Here is a 24,587-nt window from a genome sequence, read left to right as displayed (position 1 = left end):
AACAAACAAAAGAAGAACTCAAAAAGGACCAAATATAAAACAAATGCTGTCCAGCTATTTGTACTGAAATGAAACCCAGTTGCTTTCCTTTCAAAAAACTGAAGAGACCAAACAAATCATATCAAGAGCTTCCAGTTTGCTACCTTTGTATTAAGAGATTGAATTATGTCAAATTCCTTTTAATGCTAGTTTCTATACCATTTTGGAAAGAGGAATAAAAGAGCAGCCTATGAGAGGGAAAATTATGATCCAAGCTATAGCAAACTAGGATTGTAACCTACTCAAGAACACATGGATTACTACCCAGGGAACTACAACATTCTTTTTGCCTCTACATGTAAAAAGGAGTTTGGATAGTAATAATCTTTACTCAAACTATAAACTACCTTTAGCTTCCTACTAAAACTTATCCTTCTCAGTACCATGTAGGAAAAACTAAACAGTGAATCCTAATAAACATAACTTTTATTCTAAATTGTATCAATAATAATTTTGGTTTAGTAAGTTTGAAAAAACTAGAGTTTCATTTTCAAATAAGTCTGAGAAATTCTGGGTAATCTACTTTATAATACACTCATTCCAACTACATCTACCTTAATACTGTTTGCCATCCTGGTGGTTCACAATGTACACACTAGCATGTTAAAAGTTTTCAGAAGACCTGAAACATAGAAGTCAGTTTAACTTTTTAAAACTTTGCTTAATGCATCTATAATTAACAAAGCTATAATAATTAAAAATTTTCACAAGGTTTCATTGAACAATTTTAAATATTTCTTCTTAAAACCATAAGAAGAATAATTTATAACTGGCTTTCTGGAAATTAAATATATCACTTAATATTCCTAAGAGACTTTTTCTTACCTGTTTATTTTCTCCAAATTCTTCTACATAGGTCCAGGCTGAAGAGATTGTGTTCCCTGTCTGTAAGCAGTGAAGACAGAAAATAATTGAGTCTTTAGATTGTTGTTACCCCTTATCTTGGAAGTGCATGGAATCCTTGATAACTTTAGGTAAAAACTATTTGATCAGTAAATATGAAAATAAATTTAGAGGAAAAGAAAAAAGTGATAGTTATTTCTGAAGTTCTGCAAAGATGAACAAAGAGAACAGTACTTTGATTTTGGAATGAAAATTATGAGTTAATACATTAACAGAAAAAACATATCTTTCTATACAAATTAAGTCCTTATTAGTTGGTTTTTCCAAGAAGTACTACTCTACCAATAAAATAAGAAAAGGATTTTAAAAACAACTGAGATTGCCCAATTTTTGATAAGCAGATAGCCAAAGAATCTAAGTGAATTTGAAAAATATCAATATCCTTTCTTTCCACCTTAAAAAGAAATAAATGGTCAAAATAATACAAACCATAAAAAATATTTGGCTTATTAACAGCTAAACTTTAGAAGCCTAGTTTAGCCATATATAGTACAACTCTGGACATCCATCCATTTTGGTGGATCTCTCTTCATAGGAATGTATATCCAAAGCTATGCTAAGAAACTGCATTAGAGTATGAACAAATGAAAAATGTTTGATGATCCACATAAAACTACAGATTTTTAAATACCCATCTTGAAGATAACTCAGCAGAAAAAATAGTCACAATATTTTCTGATTTTTACATAACAAAACAGGTAATTTAATCAACCCCCCCAGTGAGAACTAGAACACCTAGACAATTATTAAAAGCAAAACTACCTACATGAAAGCACTGAGAATGGCCAAGACTGAAGAACTGTGGGACTGTGATCTTAGACAAGAAACCCAAAGAGGTGTGCACATCTTCTGGAGGTGTGTTTTGCCTAGGAGGATTGGCCAATTCTAAAGAATCTGAAAGGCAAGGGAAGATGGCAAGAGACAGACAAATTTCTGAGCATAAGAGGACAAAAACTGGAACTGAGGAGCTACTGATGAGGCAAGTCTGGAACCGTGAATAAAACTGAACCAGAAGTAGACCAACTTTAATGATGACTAAATTCAAACCTTCTCAATCCCTGCCTGGATTAAGACAATCTGGGATTGCCAGTCCTTTGGTCACCTTTCTGAAGCAAAAATAAATCCTCTCTGAATAAAGTTAACAGCATGTTCGCTTTCAAATTATCTCCACATTTTTTCATATACAATATCTGGAATTCAGAAAAGAACCAATCAAATAAAGAGATAAAACAATGTGACCTAAAAGCACAAGAAACAGAAGTCAACAGTAACAGATCTACAGGAAATGTAGATAAAGTTTTCAGAACTAGATATTAAAATAATTATGACTAATATACTCAAGGAAATAAAAAACAAACCTGAAAATTTTGGAGGGAAAGTGAAAATCATAAAAAAAAGTCAAATGAAATTTTAGAACTGAGAAATAAATTCAAATAATGGTTTTATCATGTTAGACACAGATGAAAAAAAGAATTCATGAACCAAAAGATAGGTCTGAAGAAAATATGCAAACTAAACATACAAAAGAATGGAAAAGAACAGAAAGAACATAGTAGATAAACGGGATACAGTAAAACGGTCTAAGAAATGTATAACTGGAGTACCATATAGAAAGGATAGACAAAATGGGACAAAAGCAATATATGAAAACAGAACCACTTAGAACTTTCTAAAACAAGTGAAAAACACTGATCCACAGATTTTAGAAGTGGTGAAAGTCCCAGTTAAGATAAAAACTAAGAAAACTACACATAAGTCTATCACAGTAACACTTGTGAAAATCACAAGAGAAAATATTAAAAGTAGCTGGGGGGTGGGGAGGTTTACAATAAAGGAGTAATAAGCAAATTATAGCTGACTTCTCAACAGAAACAACAGAAGCCAGAAGACAGTGAGTGGAATTAATAACCTCAAAGAATTAAAGGAAAGTAACTGCTGATCTAGTAAAAATACCCTTTCAAAAGGCAGGTGAATTAAAGACATATTCAGGCAAACAAAACTGAGGTAACCTGTCATAGGTGTATTCATACCAAAGAAAACACAAATGAATGTTCTTTGAGCAGAATAAAGAAATAATCATAGTTGACGCATAGGAGGAAATAAAGAGCAAAGGAAATGATATATAAATGGTAAATGAATACTTATCTATATTAACTAAAAATTATAATTAGGTATGTGGGGAGTTAAAACATATAAGTTAAAGACATACAGAAATATCAAGACACTACACAAAACTGGAAGAGAAAATTTAAAAAGTTAGAGTGTACTAAGGTCCTTGCATTGTCTGGAATGGAATAAAAGCACTAATTAATATTAGATTTCAGTGAGTTAAGAATACATGTTGGAGTCTACAGGGTAATAACTAAAAGGATAATAAAGACTCTATGACTAATACAGCTAAAAGAAGAAGAGAGAAAAGGGCAAATAAATAATCCATCAAAAGAAGGCAAGAAAGGAGAAAAGGGAAATAGAATAGGGACACAGAACAAGGAATAGAAAGCAAATGGCAAGACAACAGACTTAATTCTATGCATTTCAATAAGTATATTCAGTTCAAGCTGAGCAAACTCAAAACACAGACTTTCAACAAAAACAAACTTCAGCAACAACAACAAAACCTAACCATAGGGCTTCCCTGGTGGCGCAGTGGTTGAGAATCCGCCTGCCAATGCAGGGGATACGGGTTCGAGCCCTGGTCTGGGAAGATCCCACATGCCGCGGAGCGGCTGGGCCCGTGAGCCATAATTACTGAGCCTGCGCGTCTGGAGCCTGTGCTCCGCAACAAGAGAGGCCGCGATAGTGAGAGGCCCGCGCACCGCGATGAAGAGTGGCCCCCGCTTGCCACAACTAGAGAAAGCCCTCGCACAGAAACGAAGACCCAACACAGCCATAAAATAAGTTAATTAATTAATTAAAAAAAAAAAAAAAAACCTAACCATATATTGGGCTCATCTTAAGACTAAGATACAGGGAAAGTAAAAGTTAAAATATAGAAAAATATATGCATGCAACCCTAATCAAAAGAAAGCTTGTAAGTCTATGTTAATATCAGAAAAAGTATTCTTTAAGGCAGCAATGCATGATAGAGATAGAATGACACAGTATAATAATAAAAGGTACACTTCACCAGAAAAATATAACAATTCTAGATTTCTATGCACCTAATACACAACCTCAAAATATAAAAAGCAAAAACTGACAGAACCAAAAGGAGGAAAAGATAAATTTGTAGTCATAGTAGGTGATTTTCATGACCCTCTCATAGTAATAGAATAAGCAGGCCAAAAAAACATGAAAGATAAAGAAATTTACATACAATTAGTAAACTTGGCCTAATTTATATTAAGAGTTGAACTGTGTGCCCAGAAAGATATATTGAAGTCCTAACCCCTAGTACCTCAGAATGTGACCTTATTTGGAAATAGGGTAACTGCAAATGTAATTAGTTAAGATGAGGTCATACTGGAGTAGGGCAGACCCTAATTCTACTATGATTGATATCCTTATAGGAATAGAGAAACACAGAGAAGAGAATGCCACGTAAAGACACAGAGACACACAGGGAGAAGATAACCATATCCAACACAGGCAGAGATTGGAATAATGCATCTATAAGCCAATGAACTAAAGGGCTACTGGCAAACACTAGAAGCTAAAAGTGGCAAGGAAATTCTCCGCTACCAGCTTCAGAGGGAACATGGCCCCATCAACACCTTGATTTCTGATTTCTAGCCTCCAGAACTGTGGGAGAATAAATTTCTGTTGCTGAAGCCATCCAGATTGTGGTACTTTGCCACAGCAACCCTAGCAAACTAATACACAGCAATTAACAACTGCAAACACATCCTTTTTAAGCAGGCATGAAATATTTACTTTAATTGGTCATTAAAAAACAAGACAAAGGACTGAAATGATACATAATATACTTTCCAATCATAGTAAAATAAAAAAATATAACTACAAGAATCTTCATATGTTTAGAAATTTATACTCATGAAAAGAAATCCAAATATTTTCAAAAAGATGATGATAAAAATAAAGTACATCAAAACGTATGTGATGCAGCTATAACCATACTTAAGAGATCAATTTGTAGCCTGGAAATGCATACAATGTAATAAAAGAAAGGCTGAAAACTCTAAACTAAGATGGCTTCTTAAATGATATTCCACATATCCAAAAAATATACAACACCAATCTTAAACAAACTCTCCCATAGAATGGTAAAAGAGAAAAAACTTCCTAATGTTTCTATGAGGAAAAGTATGGGCCAATCTTATGAATGAACATAGACATAAAATCCTAAAGAAAGTATCAAAAATCAAATTCATCAATAGTACATAAAAAGGATAATGTACCATGACCAAACTGGGTTTATTTCAGAAATGCAAGACTGATGTCACATTCAAACATCAATCAATGCAATTCACCACATTAAAAGAATAATAGACAAAATGATATAATTATCTAAATAGATACAGAAAAAATTCATCACCCATTTGTGATAAAACCTCTTAAAAAACTAGGAAGGGACTCGAAGGGACTATTCTTACTGTGATAAAGGGCTTCTATAATAAAAACCACAGCAAACATCATACCTTAATGGAGAAATATTGAAAGTATACAAGGATGCCTTCTATCATTATTTGTATTCAAGACTGGACAAGTGGTTCTAGCCAGTGCAATAAGGCAAGAGAAAAAAGAAAAGTATAAGGGTAGAAAGGAAGAAAAAATTTCTCATTATTTGCAATTGATATGACTGTGTATGTAGAAAAATTTTAAATAATGTAGAGCCAAAACAAACCATTATACTCAAATGTTTTATTCAATACATAAAAAATAAATTGTATTTATATAATCAGGAACAATCAAAAATAGAAAAGGCACCTTTTACAATGGCATTGAAAAACATTAAATACCTAGGAATAAATCTAATAAAAAATGTAGGAGATATTTACACAAATATTTACAAGCTACTGAATGTTTAGAGAAATTAAAGAAAGTCTAAATAAATGGATAGATCTATAATTTTCATGGATCAGAAGGCCCAATACTATAAAAATGTCATTTCTTCACAAATTGAGCCACAGGTTCAATTCAATTCCAATCAAATTCTCAGTAGGATTTTTTTGGTAAAAATTTACAATCTGATTCTAAAATTCATGTGGAAATATAAGGGCTGTGATGAGTCAAGATAATTATGGAGAAAAACGTTGGGAAGATATTCTCTACCAACTATTAAGATTTTCAAAATTAACACACTGTAATAAAATCGATCAATGGAAGAGAATACTGAATGTATAGTAAGACTTATACACAGGTATGTGTATATAGGTATGTGTATGTGTGTACACACACATACATACAATATATACTTCACAACCTCACTAAATTTGAAAGATAAAAAAAAGTTTCCAAAAGATAATACAGGAGACTATTTTATCACTTCAAGGTAAGCGAAGATTTCTTAAGCAGGGTACAAACAGTACTAACTTTAAAGACTGATAAATTGAACCACACTAAAATTAACAACTTCTGTTTTTTTCAAAGAGTATCATGAAGAGAGTAAAAGGTAAGCCACAAGTGGAAGAAGGTATCTGTTAAAGTATATCTCCAACAAAGGGCTTGTATCTTAAGTAATAAAGAAAAAAACCAGATGACCCAATACAATAAAGGGACAAGAGACTTAAATCAAGAGACACTTCATCAAGAGGATATCTTAATGCCCTATAACCCTATTAAAAGATGCTCACTATCATTACTAAATAGTGATACAGAAGTTATTATCTCAACGAGACAGCAATATATACTAACCAGAATATTCAATATTAAAAGACTGATAATACCCAAGGTATTGGCAGGGATATGTATGCAACAACTGAAACCCATGTGCTGCTAATAAAGTGTAAATTGGTATAATCACTTTGGAAAACTGTTTGGCATTATCTACTCAAGTTTTAAAAATATGACCTACCACTTTCACTCTTATGTATTCAACAGAAATACATGCAAAAACACCATGTACAAGAATCTTCACAGCATCATTATCTCAAACAGCCCAAACCGAAAGTACTCAAATTTCTAACAACAGAAATAGCAAATAAATTCTTTGATTTCGATTGAATCCTTACATCGATAAGAGTGAATGAACAGTACTGCTACATGCAACAACATGGGCCAATCTCATAAACATAATGTCAAAATAAGCCAGACAAAAGTTTACAAAATTTTGTACAAATTTCAAAAACAGAAGTAGTCAGAAGACTGGTTTCCTTGGGAACAAAGAGAGTAATATCTGAGCGGGAGTACAAAGGAGGCTTCTAGGGTATTGATATTTTATGTCTTCACCTAGTGGTTACACTGATGTGGTCCCTCTGTGGCAATTCACAAAGCTTTCAGTTATGAATTGTGCACTTTTCTGTTTGTATGTAATGTAGTAAGTTATAAAAAAGAGGAATTAGAACATACACATAAAGAGAAGTTGATCATTTATAATTATAAAAAATTAAACCACTTAATAAAGTTACTATCAATACAGAATAACATATAAAAGAAAAATGATTCAAAGTAATTTTAAAAAACTATAATGGTGATTTTCAGTAGAGATGCTAAATGGAATTACTATTAAATATGGAACAAGTCTTCCTTCCAAAATGCCTTCACAGACTACCACCTGGACCTGGAGTTTTAAGAATTAGTTTTCTGTTAATCTTTAAGTTAAATGAAATCAAGTTCAACAGGAAAAAAATGCTGGGATTTCAATTACTGATATAGGACAATTACACTTCTGTTAATAAATACACAGAAGAGATGGTGAAAACCTATCAGCAGAACCTCAATTTAATATCAAACACAAGGTTACTACTGGTGCTTTAGCCCAGTTTAATTTGCCATTTATTAGTGTCATTCCTTTAAAAAAAAGACTGATATATTCTGATAAATTATTTTGAATGAGATTATTCAGTAATCAAGGCACAGAAAGGGGCCAGGAAAAGAAAAGGTATATTGAAAGTCAAGAATAAGAACAGGATACATTAAACTTCAAAGGTCAGAGACAGGATCTTGTTTTCTGAAAACTGAAATAATTGGATATGTTATTTTACTCTTCTGCTATGTAGGAATAAGAGTCAAAAGAAAGATAAACTACGTATAATTTCCACTAATTAGGATTCTAATTTTCATTATACTCATGAAGACATGACACTGTAGAACTATGACTTGTTCTATAAAGATGTGATGAAAAGTTTTAAAAGTCACTTAAGGGCTTCCCTGGTGGCGCAGTGGTTAAGAATCCACCTGCCAGTGCAGGGGACACGGGTTTGAGCCCTGGTCCGGGAAGATCCCACATGCCACGGAGCAACTAAGCCCGTGTGCCACAACTACTGAGCCTGCGCTCTAGAGCCCACAAGCCACAACTACTGAAGCCTGCGCGCCTAAAGCCCGTGCTCCGCAACAAGAGAAGCCACGACAATGAGAAGCCCGCGCACAGCAACAAAAACCCAACACAGCCATAAAATAAATAAAATAAATAAATAAATAAATTTATTTTAAAAAGTCACTTAAAACTAAATGTTACAAGTATATTCTGTATCTTTGAAGATTTTACTGGTTTCAGTTTGAAGAAGATTTCCATATACATTTTATAGTAAATGGTATGAAGATGAAAAGCTGTTTTTCAGACTCTCGGATGTGTCATACTGCTATTTCTTCTTCTGAAAATAGAAAATGACTAAATGCACAGGATTCCAGTATATTCCAAATAAGACTGCTATATTAGCATCCTGAATTTTCAGGGCTTTTCCTGCCTTTAGGAAACTAAACTGAAACAACTCCATCTCCTAGGTCTATACCTGTGTAGAAGAATGAAGAAATGCAATGCTAATATAAACTAAGTTTAGAAATAATACACAATAAGCTATTGCCAATTATTTTCCACTTGTGAAGTCCTAACAAATGGCACTAAATAGAACTGTGGATTACATAATGAACTTAGGAAGCTATCATAATGTTCATTAAAATAATAATAATATTGTACATAATACAATCCATTATATTCTATACTACATTTTGTTGACAGAGATAAAAACATGAAGTTTTTCTCAGATAGTTTAAAAGCAACTACTACAACCATACTCTCCTGTTCTTCCAATATCCAAATTTCATTCATATATATACATACACACACACACACAATACATATCTACATATTCAATATGTTCATAACATATAACATATTCAAAATAACCCACGACTCAGTCTATATTTCAAAGGTTTCACTATTTTAAAACTTTATCAGCCTTTTAAAAATTATTTACTGTTCATTTCTACTTCAGTGAGATATAAATATATATCATCCTGTTAAGCACCATTCATAATTTGATTGTGTGTCTGCACCTACCAACTCTATATCTCAGATATTTCTTTTTTAATCCTTTCTTCTTTCTGTTCAAAGCACAGCCAAACTTAATCTTTCCTCAGAATTTTATCTTTTAATCTTACAGAATGTAGATCACTCTCAATTATTTGAAAAGCACCACATGCTGAGTATTAAAGGAGGAGATAGTACTGACCTATAATAAATGAAGGACATAATAACAACAATTAAAAAAAATATATGTACAAAGTCCCCTGGCTTTATAATCCTAATGGATCAAAACTTTATAATAGTAAATAAACAGTAATATAAAAATTACTAAACTGTTGAGTAATATTATAAAGAACAAATCATTCTCAGTTACAATGTCCAAGAAAAGCTTTGTATAACAGATAAAGTAGATAAAAGTAGAATAATATTCCAAGTAGAGTGAGCAGCACTAGGAAAAGCTTGGAAACACCAATGAGCATGGCAAGTTCAGATAATCAAAGCAAGAGGTATTATCTATGGTTAGGTAAGATGGGGCCAAACAATAGAGCATCCTGAACAGGAGAATGTGGAGTTGAGAGGACTTTATTACATTACAATAGCAAGCCACTGTAGGTTCCTGAGCAAGGAAATAACAATGAAAAAGAATAATCAGACATAACTGGAGTGATAAATTATGTAGCTGAATTACAAAATAAGACGTTTGGAGTATAATCAAAAAGTAAAATGAGAATACCAAGCAACAAGAGACCATGAAATAGATGTAAACAAACTTTGCCTATTTGAAATTCTGTCTAGCATCTGATGGAGGAAAAAGACACATATCTTCTGCCACCCTGACACATATACCATCAGCTGGCAATGCTAATCCTAGAGTAAACTTAAAAATCTCAAAGCTACAATGTAAACAAGATATGTTTGCAAGGTCTTTGTAGCTCAGAATGATTCTTCCAGGATTCAGACAGATGTCCTAGGTCCACACTACCTGGAGTGGTCCGGTATATGGGCTTGTTGGACTAGTGGAGATAAAACTGTCTCTGAAAAGGAGATAAAGTATGAAACAAAAGCCCATTACACTATATTTTGAGTTTTAGAAGAATAACTTGCCAATAATATTCCACAAGTTCACAGTCTGTTATCAAATGTTTAACACTAGCCAAGGTCAGTTTTTCACTGGGATCATGTGAAGTTAACAAAGAAGAGCAGTTAAGAGCACAGCCTCTTAGCCAACTGGGGGATCCTAGGCAAATTATTCAATCTACTGAAGCCTTGGTTTCTTCATTTGTTAGAAAAAAGAAAGTGAAGACATTAAAATAATATCTATAGTACCTCAAAGAATTGACAGAATAATGTAGTATCATGTAAAGGCATTTAGCACAGTACCTAACATACAGTAAGTGCTCAAAGAATCTTAACTATTATTATTACTAATAAAATTCATTATTATAAATAATTGGAAAAATCTGTTGTCTTGGATTTGTTTTCTGAATAAGTATTATTCTTCGATACTTATATAGCATATTTTAATATAAAAGGTACTGCTGTAGGCCCTTTACAATTTTAACTCATTTAATATATATAATTACCCTATGAGATAAATACTGTTAACATTCAGATGAGGAAACTGAAGTACTGACAGGTTAAAGTAACTTTTCCAAGTAGGTAATGAAGCTGGGATGTGAATCCAGGAAATCTGGCTCTGAATGCCATGCTCTTTTATTCAATGTGGCCTGTACACTATACTAAATTTAAAGTACTGAACTTCCTTTTGCTGTAATTCTTTCTAAAATGCAATGTACTATTTCCTGACCCTCTCATCTCAGATTAGGTCAGGTCATGCAATTATATTTTCTCATAACACCTCATACTTCTTTAGAGTGTTTATCAGAACTGTAACTGAATAACTGTCTCCTTCAATACAATGTAAACTCTATGAAGGCAGCAACTGTGTCTGATTCACTACAGTGATCCTCAGGACTTCATATAAAGCACAGTGTTCAATACATATTTGTTGCATGAACATATATGCTAACAAGGATTAACCATCAGCCAGCTAATAAACTGAAAATGAAAATAATTAAGCCTACAGGACTGAATAATAACAAAAAGATTATTCATATGACAAGAATAAGGATTCTAAAAATAAACTTTCTAAAATCAAAGTGTGCAAAAGGGCAAATTTTTCAGAGGGCATCAAAATAACAAGGTTAATACACTCCACGTGGTGTTAAAGAAGATAATTCTGAGTTAAAATAGTCTAGTAAAGAATCTTGCTTTGCCTCCATACATGTACTTAACAATGTAAACAGGTTTAAGAGGCGCAAACTACTAGGTATAAAACAAATAAGTTTAAAAAAGTGTAATGCATAGCACAGGGAATATAGCAGCATTTTCTAACAGTTTAGCATGGAGTATAATCTATAAAAATATCAAATTACTATGCTGTACACCTGAAACTAATATAATATTGTAAGTCAACTATACTTCAATTAAAAAATTGAAATTCTAAAATAAATGTTAAAAAAGTAAAGGTTTTTTTCTTTTTGTACAGAGCTTTTAGTAGTTTAAAAGCTTACATGGTTCTGCATTATATTCAATCATAATCTACCTCCCTGAAACTTTCCTCTATTAGACTTAATTCCAACCCCTGGAGCTTCATATTGAAGTCTCTCTTCAATGTGACAGCTCTTCAAGCATTTGAAGACAGCAATCATATTCCTCCTGTAAATACTGCATTAATATTTACAGACTAAACAGACCTACATACTTCAGTTGTTCACTGTCCCAACTTCTTATTACAGAGTTTCTAAGTCTTCCTTAGTTGTCAATGTTTAATTAAATGCTGGTGCCCAAAAGCAAACAAAACATTCCAGGTATAGGCTGAGCAGAATAAAATTATTTGGTCTGAATACTACATAACTTTCCAATTTTGCCTTGAGTTACAGCTGACCCTTGAACAATGCAGAGGTTGGGTGCTGAGCCTCTGAGCAGTTGAAAATTCGCATATAACTTACAGTCAGCCCTCTGCACCTGCAGATTCAACCAACCTTGGATCTCATAGTACTGTAGCATTTACTGCTGAAAAAACTCCACATATTAGTAGACCAGCACAATTTAAACCCATATTGTTTCCAGGGTATGTATGTTAATCTGACAATCTCTAGAGTAGAATGACTCTCATTCTGGTTTTGACAAAATAATTCAGGTTTTTACTATTGGTTGGTTGGCTGACTTTCATTCTTTGTCACCTTATTTATTTTATTATAAAAGTATGTTATACAAACAGAGGAATGTATAAAATATAGATGTACAGTCAACGTAATTTTAAAAATAAAAACATGCACACACCACTCAGGTGTAGAAACAGAAGATTATCAATACTTTAGAAGTCTCTCTTGTATCCTTTCCAACTTCTCCTTTTAGTCCTTAAAGTAATCATGATCCTAATTTTTAAGTGTTAACCATTCTCTTAATTTCCTTTATAGTTTTGTCATATATTCCTTCATCCCTAAACAATATATTGTTTAGTTTTGCTTGGCTTTATTTTCCTACTCATAATTTCCCATTGCCTCAATTCCTTCAATGTAAGATTTGAATCTTTTCGTATTTTACTTATTTTTAATAAGCCACCTCATATCTTTCAGGGAGTGAAGCAGGGACTACAGTGGATAGCCCATCACAAGCAAAAAAAAAAGATAAAGGTAAGATTAATATTTTGCTTAGGTCAGCCTGCCCCATCAATATGAGACAATGCTATCTCTCCCCAAAAAGAAACTGAGCTGAGGAGAAGTTGAACATCTTTCAATCTTACTCCTAACCTGGATTTTATAATAGGGCTTTAGAATGTATGTAAATTCCCTGAATTAATGAACTACATATTTAAAGAGCATCCCAGGATAAATATAATTAGATAAATGAGGCAACGACATTTGAATTATTTAGTTTCAATTTATTTATACCTCATATCTAAACATAAATATTTGTTAGTTGACTATAGAAATTTTTCCTCTCATATAAAAACTTTAAAAATAGAACATCAGACTAAAAGAACTGAAAATAAAAATTATTACTGCCTAAAAATTCAGATAAAATCTCAAGGCAATGAAATTTGCCTTATTTACCAATTTAAATCAAAGACTGGCTGACATCAGTCTACTTGCCAAAACCTAATACGACTGATGGAAAAAGGCTGTTCATCCTCCTTCCCAAGTCATGTTCAGTAACAAGCCACTCCCTGCTTGTGGCATAAACCACAATAAATAAAAATAAATAAGCAAGTAAATAAATAAAAATGCAAATATTTTTAAAAATCAGGAAAAGTGAGGTTTAAAAAAGACACTGGTGCACAAATGAGAAATAGATGATTGTAAAAAAGAGCAGATATCCTAGAGAGTCACAGATATCCTAGACGCATTTCAATACAAGTACTTAAAAATCTTAAGTCAGTAAATCATAGACTTAAGAAATAAAGAAGGAAAACAATCACAGCTATCTCATCATATTTGTAAATCCCCCTCAGAAGCCAAAAGAGTGCTTTCACAGGGTAAGTAATCCTATTTTTGCTCAGTACCTCCTCTTTCCCTCTAGTTCTTAAGAGAAGAGAAATTAACTTTCCAATGCTTTGATGTCTTCATTATTTCTATACTTGATGTATCTAAATTTTACACCTAGGAATCCCTCAAGGAAACTTGATTTGTGATCTCTCAAAGAAATATATGTAGACACCTAATACACACAAGTGAGACATTTAAATGAGTAAACATTTCTGTTTGAATTATTTTGCTTTTGGTAAAAATTATAACTTTATAGTGCAGAATACAATTTTAAAACTGTTTTTCAAAGAATCATAATGGCTCACTTGGAACCTTTTAAATTCTGTGCCCCAAATTATCCAATACAGGTATCCCCCACTTTTCAAAAGTTCACTTTACACCATACATTAGTATCTGTTTTTGCTAACCAAAAGAAATCCAAAGAGGATTTTCCCTTCTATGAAAAAAGGTAAAAAGCAAAAATAGCGTTCAGGGTTTGTTTTGTAGCAAATTCGTTATAAAGGCAGCATGCAGCCTGAACATCCAGACTGGCATGGCCAAGATCCTTCCCCCAGAACTACATCAGTGCCTCAGCATCAAGCCATCATAGCTTTGAACTGTGTCTGTGAGCATTTGTGCTTTACCTTGATTTATTTTGTCCATCTGTTAGCAAGATGTGTCCTAAGGTAACTGCTTCTTCGCTTTATGCCATTGCAGCCTACAAAAGATTTCACAGGAACGCTCTAACTTGGATACTGGGGGGAAATTGTACTTTCACAAATCTAGAACTACATATTTGGTCACCTTTGGACCAAAAATTGACATAGCAGCAGAAGAAGAAAAAGCCATAGACACATACGACACATCTGCTGTAAATCTGTCTACCCCCTAATCTGGCCAGTAAACAAGCAGACTGGAACATGTATGCTGAAACAAAGGTAACAAGAAAAAAATTAATTTCATGGGCTTGTAGTCTTACAACAATCCACCTATAAAACAGGATTACAAAAAAAAGCGTGAAGTATCTCTAGAAATAACATCCTTAGAAAATATAACGAAAGGAAATCAAATATGCAAAAGAAAAAGTGAAGGTCAACATAACTACTGTATAAAAGAAGCTGGAGTTGTACATCCTAGTTTACAATGTTTATTTATTCACGTTTATTCTTGATTAATCTGTGTATAAAAATCAAGCTAGGGCTTCCCTGGTGGCGCAGTGGTTGAGAATCTGCCTGCCAATGCAGGGGACACGGGTTCGAGCCCTGGTCTGGGAAGATCCCACGTGCCGCGGAGCAACTAGGCCCGTGAGCCACAATTACTGAGCCTGCGCGTTTGGAGCCTGTGCTCCGCAACAAGAGAGGCCCGCGCATCGCGATGAAGAGTGGCCCCCACTTGCCACAACTGGAGAAAGCCCTCGCACAGAAACGAAGACTCAACACAGCCATAAATAAATAAATAAAAATTAAAAAAAAAAGCACTCCCTTCTTCAAAACTATCAGTTAAAAAAAAAAAATCAAGCTATACTGTTTAAACATGTAAGAAATGAGGGAGTTCAGAATATACTCATCAAATTATCAGGCAATACAATTACAACAGACATGTTTTCTAATGACTGCATTCCTATATGCTTTTTAACATAAAGTTATAAATAGTAGAAATCATTATCAGGGTGGTATGTAAGATTATATTTATTAAAAGCAATGCAGGAAGGTATACAGCTAGCCAAATAAATCATTTTCTTAAAATATTAATTATTATATACATATAAAAATCAATATACAGGCCATTTTTACAGCTCAAATGTCACTTGCTGTAAGGAATGGCCCACATGTAACTAATAGATCTTTAACCAAATATTACAAATTTAAGGGCAAGAAAATCCAAGTTGTTATTAACATTTTGTCAATTTAGAGATTCTAATTAGAGTTTTTAAAATTTTGTTTGCTTTTGTTTTGAATCTCCAGAGGGACGTGCACTCCTCTTAGAGGTAACCCACTACCAGATCTTAGATAGAGGATGTATCCTTCTAGGACAGAGGATGAATTGCTCTAGGATAGATAATATATCTGAAATTAACTAATAAAAGTAGATACTATATTTAATCTTAACCAAAAGGCCTGGAAGCAACTCACACTGAATAATCTTAAAATGGTTAAAAGCACAGATGATCACTTGAATAAATTCATCACAGTAAAACCATTTTTCCAAAACATTTTCTGTCTCCATTCACTAGTCCATTCATTCTATAGCACAAGCAATTGCTGTCTACTAAATATTAAACAGGAAACAGAAATAAAGGCACAACAGTGCAACCTCTACATATAGATTTTTCACTATTCTAAACCCCCCAAAATAAGTAAGCCTTAGAGGAAAGAAAAATCAATACAACATTGAAATTCCTTCTAAAGCCACACTGAAAAATATTTTAGGGGACATCATGTGGCAAATTATGAATTGCTGCTGACATCTAAGAATGCACATGCAAAATTTATTGTGTGGCCTTTGATACAATAGGTGAAAATTTACAAACCATGATTTTTTAAAATATTAAATAAAAATATCATACATTAAATTTATAAATTAAACAGCAGTAGCTACTATTAAAACTAGGGTATTAGAACAAATATTTTAGGAATGTATTAACCAAAGATACTAAGAAATTGTAGGACAGAGGATCAAGCATGACTAAATAAATGTATAAAGTAAATGAAATCACATGATCACATTCATCAGTTAGTAACATAACTATGGAACAAATACTGGTCACATGATATGTTTTAATATGCATCATTATTTTCCTAGATTTTCTCTTACAAAAAGAAAACTAATTTCCGAACTGTTAAGTAATTAGGTTGTTTTATAAAATCTTGGTTTTGATTATAATTAATTGATAAATTCAGGGAAAGAAATAAAAAGTAATACTTGTCATCATGAAAATGAAACAGGTAACTGACTCATTTTTTTTTATCTAGTTGTTCTGCTATGAAGTGGACAAATATAAGCTTTGAATTATTATACATGAAGAAAGGAATATTAAACTGAGAAGAGTTAATTCCTACAAAAGTAGCTCTTGATTTTAAACTATTTTTAATTCAAATATCTATCTCAGTACACACACAAAAAAAACTCAAGTATTATTTTTGGTACTTCATAGAGTTTTTATCATATTTTAAACAAAACCATAATTTGGGGGATAAAAATGTCCTTAGAGGTCACCAAGTAAAACCCTGATACTTTAGAGATGAAGGCACTGAGGTCCACAAAGAGTAAATGATTCATTGCCCATTTCAAGGTCACAATTTGTTGGCAGCTGAGACTACAGCTTCTTTTACTTTTACTTGACTACTCATTACTCTGTTAAGCTTCGCTTCTCACAGCAGCAACTCCGTAACAATTATGGTCCGTTAATACAAGTGCTACTAAGATAAGAATTATGAGTAATACCAGATGATGATCTTTCAGAAAAAAAACCTGTAAGTTTCAAGAGGAATAGAAACACATTTTCATGAACACTGGGCCCTCTCAGAGGGTCAAAGAAACATAGTTGAGTTAATGGAATTTTCATCTCACCACTTGGTCATATGAAAACAAATCAATGTATAAAATGCTCGTGCTCATCCTACATAACTAGGTGAATTTTAAAGCAAATTCAGCAAATTATTTTTGTTCTTTAAAATGTAAGTTTGAAACAGTATAAAAGTTAGATCTATAATTAAAACTGGAAAGAAAAGAATAACTTTCTAAAAGTATTATTTTTCTTCTAATTATTTATAATAAAATTTCACTATAATATAACCATTATATTATACTTAGCTTAAGTGTCTTCTAAAATTATTCCTTAAATTTAAAAAAACTAGAGGTTTCTCTTTGTTTCAAAGCAATTTATTGGCAAATTTTTTAAATCAAAATTTTATTTTTGCATTTCTGCCCATCAATCTGGAAATAATGATAGCTCATAAGAAAAAAGCACCAATTATTTTTCAGATTAAAACTTCTCAGAATAGTATACCTTCATCCTGCTGTGTCTTCTATTTCAATAACTTTCAACCAACTTACAAGTGATAACAGAAATCAAAACCTAATCCCCTAATCTTTAAATGATATTAAAGGGATAGCAAACACAATGGCTATCATGCTTAGAATATATATATATATATATATATATATTAAATATTTTAGCACTCAATGACGAGAAAAAAATTAAAGTTTCTGATGATGTTTGTCATTACAAAGTCAAAATATGAGAAGCAATATGCAAGTCAGACACAAAATGAATACTGAAGAAAGTACAGAAGATATAAAAAAATGAATATTCACACATAAAATGGTCCACACAAATCAGAATGGATTCATCTAAGAAAAAAATTACTTAGAGAAAAAGCAAGCACAGTCAACACAGTTGTCCTAAAAAAAAAAAAAAATCTGCAAAGTCTCAAAAAGCAGGACTGATAAAATTTCAGTTAACTAAAAGTCCACATCTTCTCAATTTCTAATTCTTAAAATCTCACTGAAATCACCAAAGCAAATGCTATACAGAACTGTTTGCCATTTAGTCACCATCACGCTGTTTTTCTAATAGGTGTTTGCTCATATTGTGCCCCTTTCTGCCCATAAACTCTCCTCAAGATTTACAACCCAGATCAGGTGGGAGGTGTCCCCTTCCTCTGTACTCCCCAAATAACCTATGCTTAGAGTTTGTGTCTTTGCCTTCTTCAGCAGACTGTGACTCCTTAACAGCCAAAACAATGTTTTATTTATCTTTAGCTCCAGATTGCTTAGGAAAGTACAATTAACACATGAGAGGCATTCAAAACAGATTTGTTCTTTAATTAAATTTTATCAGTCATGGCCAAAACAACAGTACAAAAGTCAGATGAAATTAAATCAATGGCACAAGCTCGTTTGTGACAGAGGTTCTTCACCTCTGTTTTAAAAGTTTTAGCTGGTCATTCAAGTAAAAAACTACCACTTGCAACAGGATTACACAAACACAGAAATGAGACAAGAAATGCCTTGCCTACAGTTATTTGTTAATAAATTATTTAACAAAATGAATTATGAACACACACTGAGGCTACCTCCCTCCTTCTACTAAATATTTTCCAGGACTTTCTTCTTCAAAACTAAGACTTTCCTTTATCTCCTTGATTTTGATCTCCTAGATGGTGAAGAATCCTCCAGGGGAAAGCAGTGGCAATATTAGAAGGCCCAGATTCAAAACAGAGGCAAAATTTTAGCAAAAGCAGGATTATTCACACTGATAGTTTGCTCCATTATTAAACAGATACAAAATTATGAGACAGAAAAGGCTTATTTAAAAAGGTGTGATACTGAATGACCTAAGATGTTTCCATACATCAAATATTTAGTATAGAACCTATCTCCTAGCCCCCAAGTCTGTACTCTACCCATTAAACCCAGTAAGTATCCCATTTATTACAGCTTCCTACTATAACCAGGTGATAGATAATTTCTTACCCTGCTGGTTGGGTGCTGAGTTCCCAGTGAGGTTAGGGAGGTTATTCTCTGACATTTTGAAGATGGAGACAGTCTCTATCTTTGAAGTAAAAAAAGGTGTGTGTGGGGGGGTAATTTTGGCATTAACCCCAGTTTTCACCTTTTCTTAAAATATTTTGCTTAAAATAAAGCTTGCTATAAATGGAACCAAAAAAAATATTTTTAAAATTTATTTTAAGGTACTATGCAATGAGAACATTTGGGATTCTAGTAAGAGCACTAAATGGTCACCAGAAGTACTCTGGGTTTAAGTACTTATATAGATGTCTGCTCTCCCTTGGAAAAAACTTCTATTTTCCTCAACACCAATGATCGTCATTTATCTAAATAAAGTCTAATTTTTTTCTCTTTTATTTTTCAGACTTGAAAAATGGCCGTGGTAATGCCAAAACAATGTGGATAGTAAAAGCACATTCTTAAAGAGCTCTGAAATAAAAAGGTAAATGACTGTTTATATCACATACAATAGCAAAAGATCATTAAGGTAAGATTTGATAGTAATGCTCGAAACAGCATCAAAACTGAAAGGGTAATAGAAGAGTGTCAAAGCAAATTAAAAAAAAAAAAATACTACACCCAAAGAAAACATCTTAAAATAGCAGTTAAATTCACTATCTAGAAAATTAGATTCAAATTCTTCAAGAAAACAGAGGCAAAGGATGATCTAATGAACTGCATTTAAGGGACTCTAGGAACCAGTAGCAACCTCTCAAGATCTCAAAACAATCCAATGCTTGAAACATGCAGGATATATCAGTAACACAGTACCCCTTCCCCTCTAAAAACACATCACTACCACCAAATGATCTCAACCCTGAGCCATCCAGCAAAACCCTACAACCTTTATCTAAAGGAAACTGCACATAAAAAGGCATCAGCTCTTTAAAACCCAGAGGATCCAATATTAAAAGGAAAAGGTAAGCCCAAACACTGCCAACAATATTCAATCTATTCTTAACCTGCCCTGTGGCAATATGTAACTTCCTGGCTGTCTATAGCTCCTGCCCCTACTTTAATGACCTCTGAAGATCTGATACTTGCTTTCTTATCAAAGATTCCTAGACCCCTGATCTCTGATTCTTCCACTTCCTTGAATTCTCTCTCTTTTCCTGCTTAGTTGCCTCTTAACTCAAGCTTCACTCATATTTCTAGTCAATCACAATAACGATATTTGTGGTACTGTCTGTAGACAAGGCCTCGAGCCTTGTGTTTACAAGCCCTAGTATTTAATTGAAATTTTTGGCTTATATGTGGATCTTAGCTTTTGCCTCTGATGAAGAACTAAAACTGAAAAAATATATAGAACACAAATTGTTCAATTTTTTATTATAAGCACTTCTGATATAAAGTTTATAAAATCTGAAATAGAATGACTAAAGCAAACTGTCTGTGCCCTCTAAGAATTTCAATTCTTGAAGCTAACTGTATCCTTAATGAACATAATCAAGTTGGAAATGCTATAACTGAACAGGGGTTTTCTTTGGGAACTACAGGTGAATAGGAGTTAACTATGGCCCTACGACTCAAGTAAAAAACATCTTAAAAATCGAATTAAAAGCAGATGGGTAAGGGCTTCCCTCATGGCGCAGTGGTTGAGAATCTGCCTGCCAATGCAGGGGACACGGGTTCGAGCCCTGGTCTGGGAAGATCCCACATGCCGCGGAGCAACTAAGCCCGTGAGCCACAGCTACTGAGCCTGCGCGTCTGGAGCCTGTGCTCCACAACAAGAGAGGCCGCGAATAGTGAGAGGCCCGCGCACCGCGATGAAGAGTGGCCCCCGCTCGCCGCAACTAGAGAAAGCCCTCGCACAGAAACAAAGACCCAACACAGCCAATAAATAAATAAATAAATAAATAAATAAATAAATAAATAAGCAGATGGGTAAACCATGTTTAAATAGAAAATCTGACAAACTAAAAACAGTTTTAAGAATCTCGGAAATTTAAGTTAAATTTGTAAGGGAAATGAATGGATATAGAAATAAAATGTTTCAGCATTACCATGTTAAATCAGACACAAGTATCTTGCTCAGCAACTGAATGCCTAATATTCCACTCCAAAAGAATAATTTAATCCAATTTGCTCTAAGAACCCTAATGTTAATCATTTGCTATCCACCTAATTTTATCTTTAACTCAGTTGTCTTTATTAAAAGAAAAATGGAAGGATTTCTATTTTGTAAATTAACAGAAATCATACCTAAGACTTTATTAACTTAGATGATTGTAAAATTCCCAAATTCCAAACTAATAATTGAGGACACTGCTGAAAAGTTTCTTGTAGGGAACCCTCCCTTCAGCTCTAAAATTCTGACTCCACCTCTTAATCAGAATCTCCTAAAAATATTCATCATAATACCATGGGAGTGGCCATGATGGATAAGCAAGTCTATATAGTGTATAAAAATTACTCTCCCTTTTGACAATGTTTTTCCTTTTCAATTTCCTTTTCTTAACAACTTTGAGAATATCAATTTTAAATAGATATAAGCTTCAGTAGTATGATTCTGCAACTATATAACAAATCAATTTAAGCTATGACTTTGACAATTAAAATCAAGAACAAGTATAATCCTTAGTAGGAGACCTTTTCTTTCTATTGGAATTTTCAATAAGCCAATATTCTTCTAATAAATATTATTTTGAGCATGAAGTAATAACCAACTGAAATCTATAGCTGCATTAAAAAATGAAACAAACTGGTGCGGGGGGAGGGGAGAGGTTAACACAGTAACAAACAGGCAGTAGGAAAACACCAGAGTGGTATTACATCTCCTCCTTCACAATGCCAAATATTTAGTTAGCATATGGTCCAAAGCTTGTCTTAATTATCCCTCAAATGCATTAGAGAAACTTACTTTTTTTAAAGCATGAAATTAAAGAGAATGGTCATAAACATCTCTTAATGATGCTTTTTGCCTTTCATGAGTAATAATGACAGATTTCCAGATTGGTGAGCATAAGGTTGTGTCTACACATGACCCATCTGAAATGCCTCTGATTTTACCAACTCCCTATCCCTGCCCTCAAAAAAAGATTATTGTGTAGACTTCACCAAGTATCACCAGTAACACTCTTATAAATTGGTTTAAGTAACAAATCTTGTAACTTATATAGAAATCATTTCAAATGAGGATTAGTCATTACAAAAAGAGTAAACTGATGAAACAGGATCATGAACTCTAAAGTAAATCAAAACTAAATGATCCCCCCAAGTAAGTAATGTTTAAATAGCTAAATATAGGAAGTTTATACAAAAGAAAAGTCTCAACAAAATTTACCATGAATTCACAAAATTGAGGTAAAATTTATGTTAAATACTCACCACTAATGTTGAGTTCAAACAAAATGAATTTATAAATAATCTATAATAATACTTCCTAATTTCATATTCTACAATATTGTTTAAAGTTCTTTTAAACTTACCCAAATGAAGTAATGTAAACTGGGCTGCCAGTTCCTTCGCATCTTCCAGAGTAGTACAGAGTTTGTCTGGCATGAAGTAACCCTGGGATCCATTTGCAATAGCAGGAATAATGATTTTATATACCAAGAGTACTTTCCCATCTTGACTTGTTGTTGAATATAAATAATATTCTGGTGGTGCCCAATTATTTTTGTTGCAGTAATAATCCAAATGCATTACTGCAGAATTGAAATGACTGGATTTTAAAGAATACATACTAATTGGAGTAAGCTTTGTTCCAGGAAAAAATGGATAAGTGCATCTTTCAATTTCAGGGGGGCTTGGGCTATGCTGGCCATTGAGACGAGCTGGAAGAGTTGGTGGCTTGCCTAGAGTTTTGGGGTGGCTCTCTTCTTTGTTAGCAAACACAATCAGGTTTTCTGAATTGGGGCTAATCTGACCATTAAGATGCTGTCTCCAAGTGTTTTCTTTATTTACAGGTTTTGCCAGTGTTACCTCAATACTTGCTCCATCAATGCATTTTCCATTCATAACAGACATAGCAGCCACTGCATCTTCTCGGTTGAAAAAATGAACAAAAGCATAATCTCTAAGTTTCTTTACTCGTTCAACTGCACCAGGTTTGAATTTACTGAATTCTACTTTAATTGTTTCCTCTGTAGTTGAGATCATTAAATTTCGTACATAGAGAACTTTAACTCTCTGCATGGTTTCCTCATCAACCTCTTTCTCTGGGTCAGCCCAATCTACCTGAATGGTATGGCCCCACAGTTGGAAGGTTCCTGTAAAAAAGAATAAATTAATTTGAAGACAATTAAAATAAAAGTCAAAATTAAGTAAAACTGTTTCTCCAAAGAAGCAGAAACTCAAATACATATCGATATATTTGGTCAGCATTAGTTTCCTACTCACAAAATAGTTTTTACTAAGGCAAACCTAGCCAGAACTTATGGTGAAATTAATTTTAAGAGTCAAAAGAACAAAACCACTTCAAAGATGGACCTTTATTAGAAGAATTAGGTACTGTCCTTTGTATTTTTATCCAACAACAATTAACAGCTAAATTAAAATGTATACATTCAGTAAATCAGTAAATTATTATAAATAATGACTCATAAGATCAGCTTCATGTCTTTTGGAATCACTTGATTTATTTTACTTCCTTAAACAATCTCCATTCCTCTTTAAGGGCACTACATATTTTCATAAATTGATCTATGAGGTACTGTTGTCTGTCCATATGTATAGTAAGGTTAACACAGAAAAATAACCTTTGAAAAAGTATAAGTTTACCTGGAATTAGTTTTCGTCTAGCCATAGCAGCAGCTCTGTGAGATTCATATTCAACAAATGCAAAACCGCGATTTTTTGTCTTATCAGTTGCGCTTGGGTAAACAATGACATCTACAACTCCTTCTGTAACTTTCTTCATTTCATCCAAGATTTCTTCCTTCTTCTTTTCCTTTGGAATAGCTCCAATAAATAATCTGCAATTATCCAGGCTTACGCACACACCAATAAACTTCCCTGGTCTAATCTCATAATTATTAAGAATTCTGATGGCTAACTGGGCTTCTTCTTTTGTAGTATACATCACAAAAGCATAACCTCGATTTTCACCACTAAATTCCATCATAAGTCGAAATTCATATATCTTCCCAGCTCTTTCAAATACAGGAACTAACTCATCTTCATACATATCACGAGGTATTTTTCCTACAAAAACTTCACAGCCTCTAGGTGGAGGTGGACCTTCCCAACCTGAAAGACAAAAATAAATAAACAGACAAATAAATTCTAATAAGATA

The 24,587-nt window shown here is 33.1% G+C and overlaps 1 protein-coding gene across 2 annotated transcripts in view; it reads right to left on the bottom strand.

Moving 5' to 3' along the window:
- RBM46 (RNA binding motif protein 46) overlaps nucleotides 1-24,587 on the bottom strand; it is a 45,923-nt gene that overhangs the window by 8,558 nt on the left and 12,778 nt on the right. The window contains exons 3-5 of one of the 2 annotated variants that reach the window (XM_036853275.1): nucleotides 24,073-24,540; nucleotides 22,779-23,561; nucleotides 865-924 (exon numbers count right to left, since the gene is read on the bottom strand). In XM_036853275.1, the coding sequence (XP_036709170.1) occupies nucleotides 869-924; nucleotides 22,779-23,561; nucleotides 24,073-24,540 (1,307 nt within the window). In that variant the 3' untranslated portion in view covers nucleotides 865-868. The remainder of the gene's footprint in view (nucleotides 1-864; nucleotides 925-22,778; nucleotides 23,562-24,072; nucleotides 24,541-24,587) is intronic. The other variant, XM_036853274.1, reaches the window with a different exon arrangement.

This window comes from Balaenoptera musculus, chromosome 5 (assembly GCF_009873245.2).
Source record: "Balaenoptera musculus isolate JJ_BM4_2016_0621 chromosome 5, mBalMus1.pri.v3, whole genome shotgun sequence".
Classification (NCBI taxonomy): Eukaryota; Metazoa; Chordata; class Mammalia; order Artiodactyla; family Balaenopteridae; genus Balaenoptera; species Balaenoptera musculus.
The sequence above is the reverse complement of the archived record's forward strand: the minus strand, read 5'-3'. Positions and strand labels throughout refer to the sequence as shown.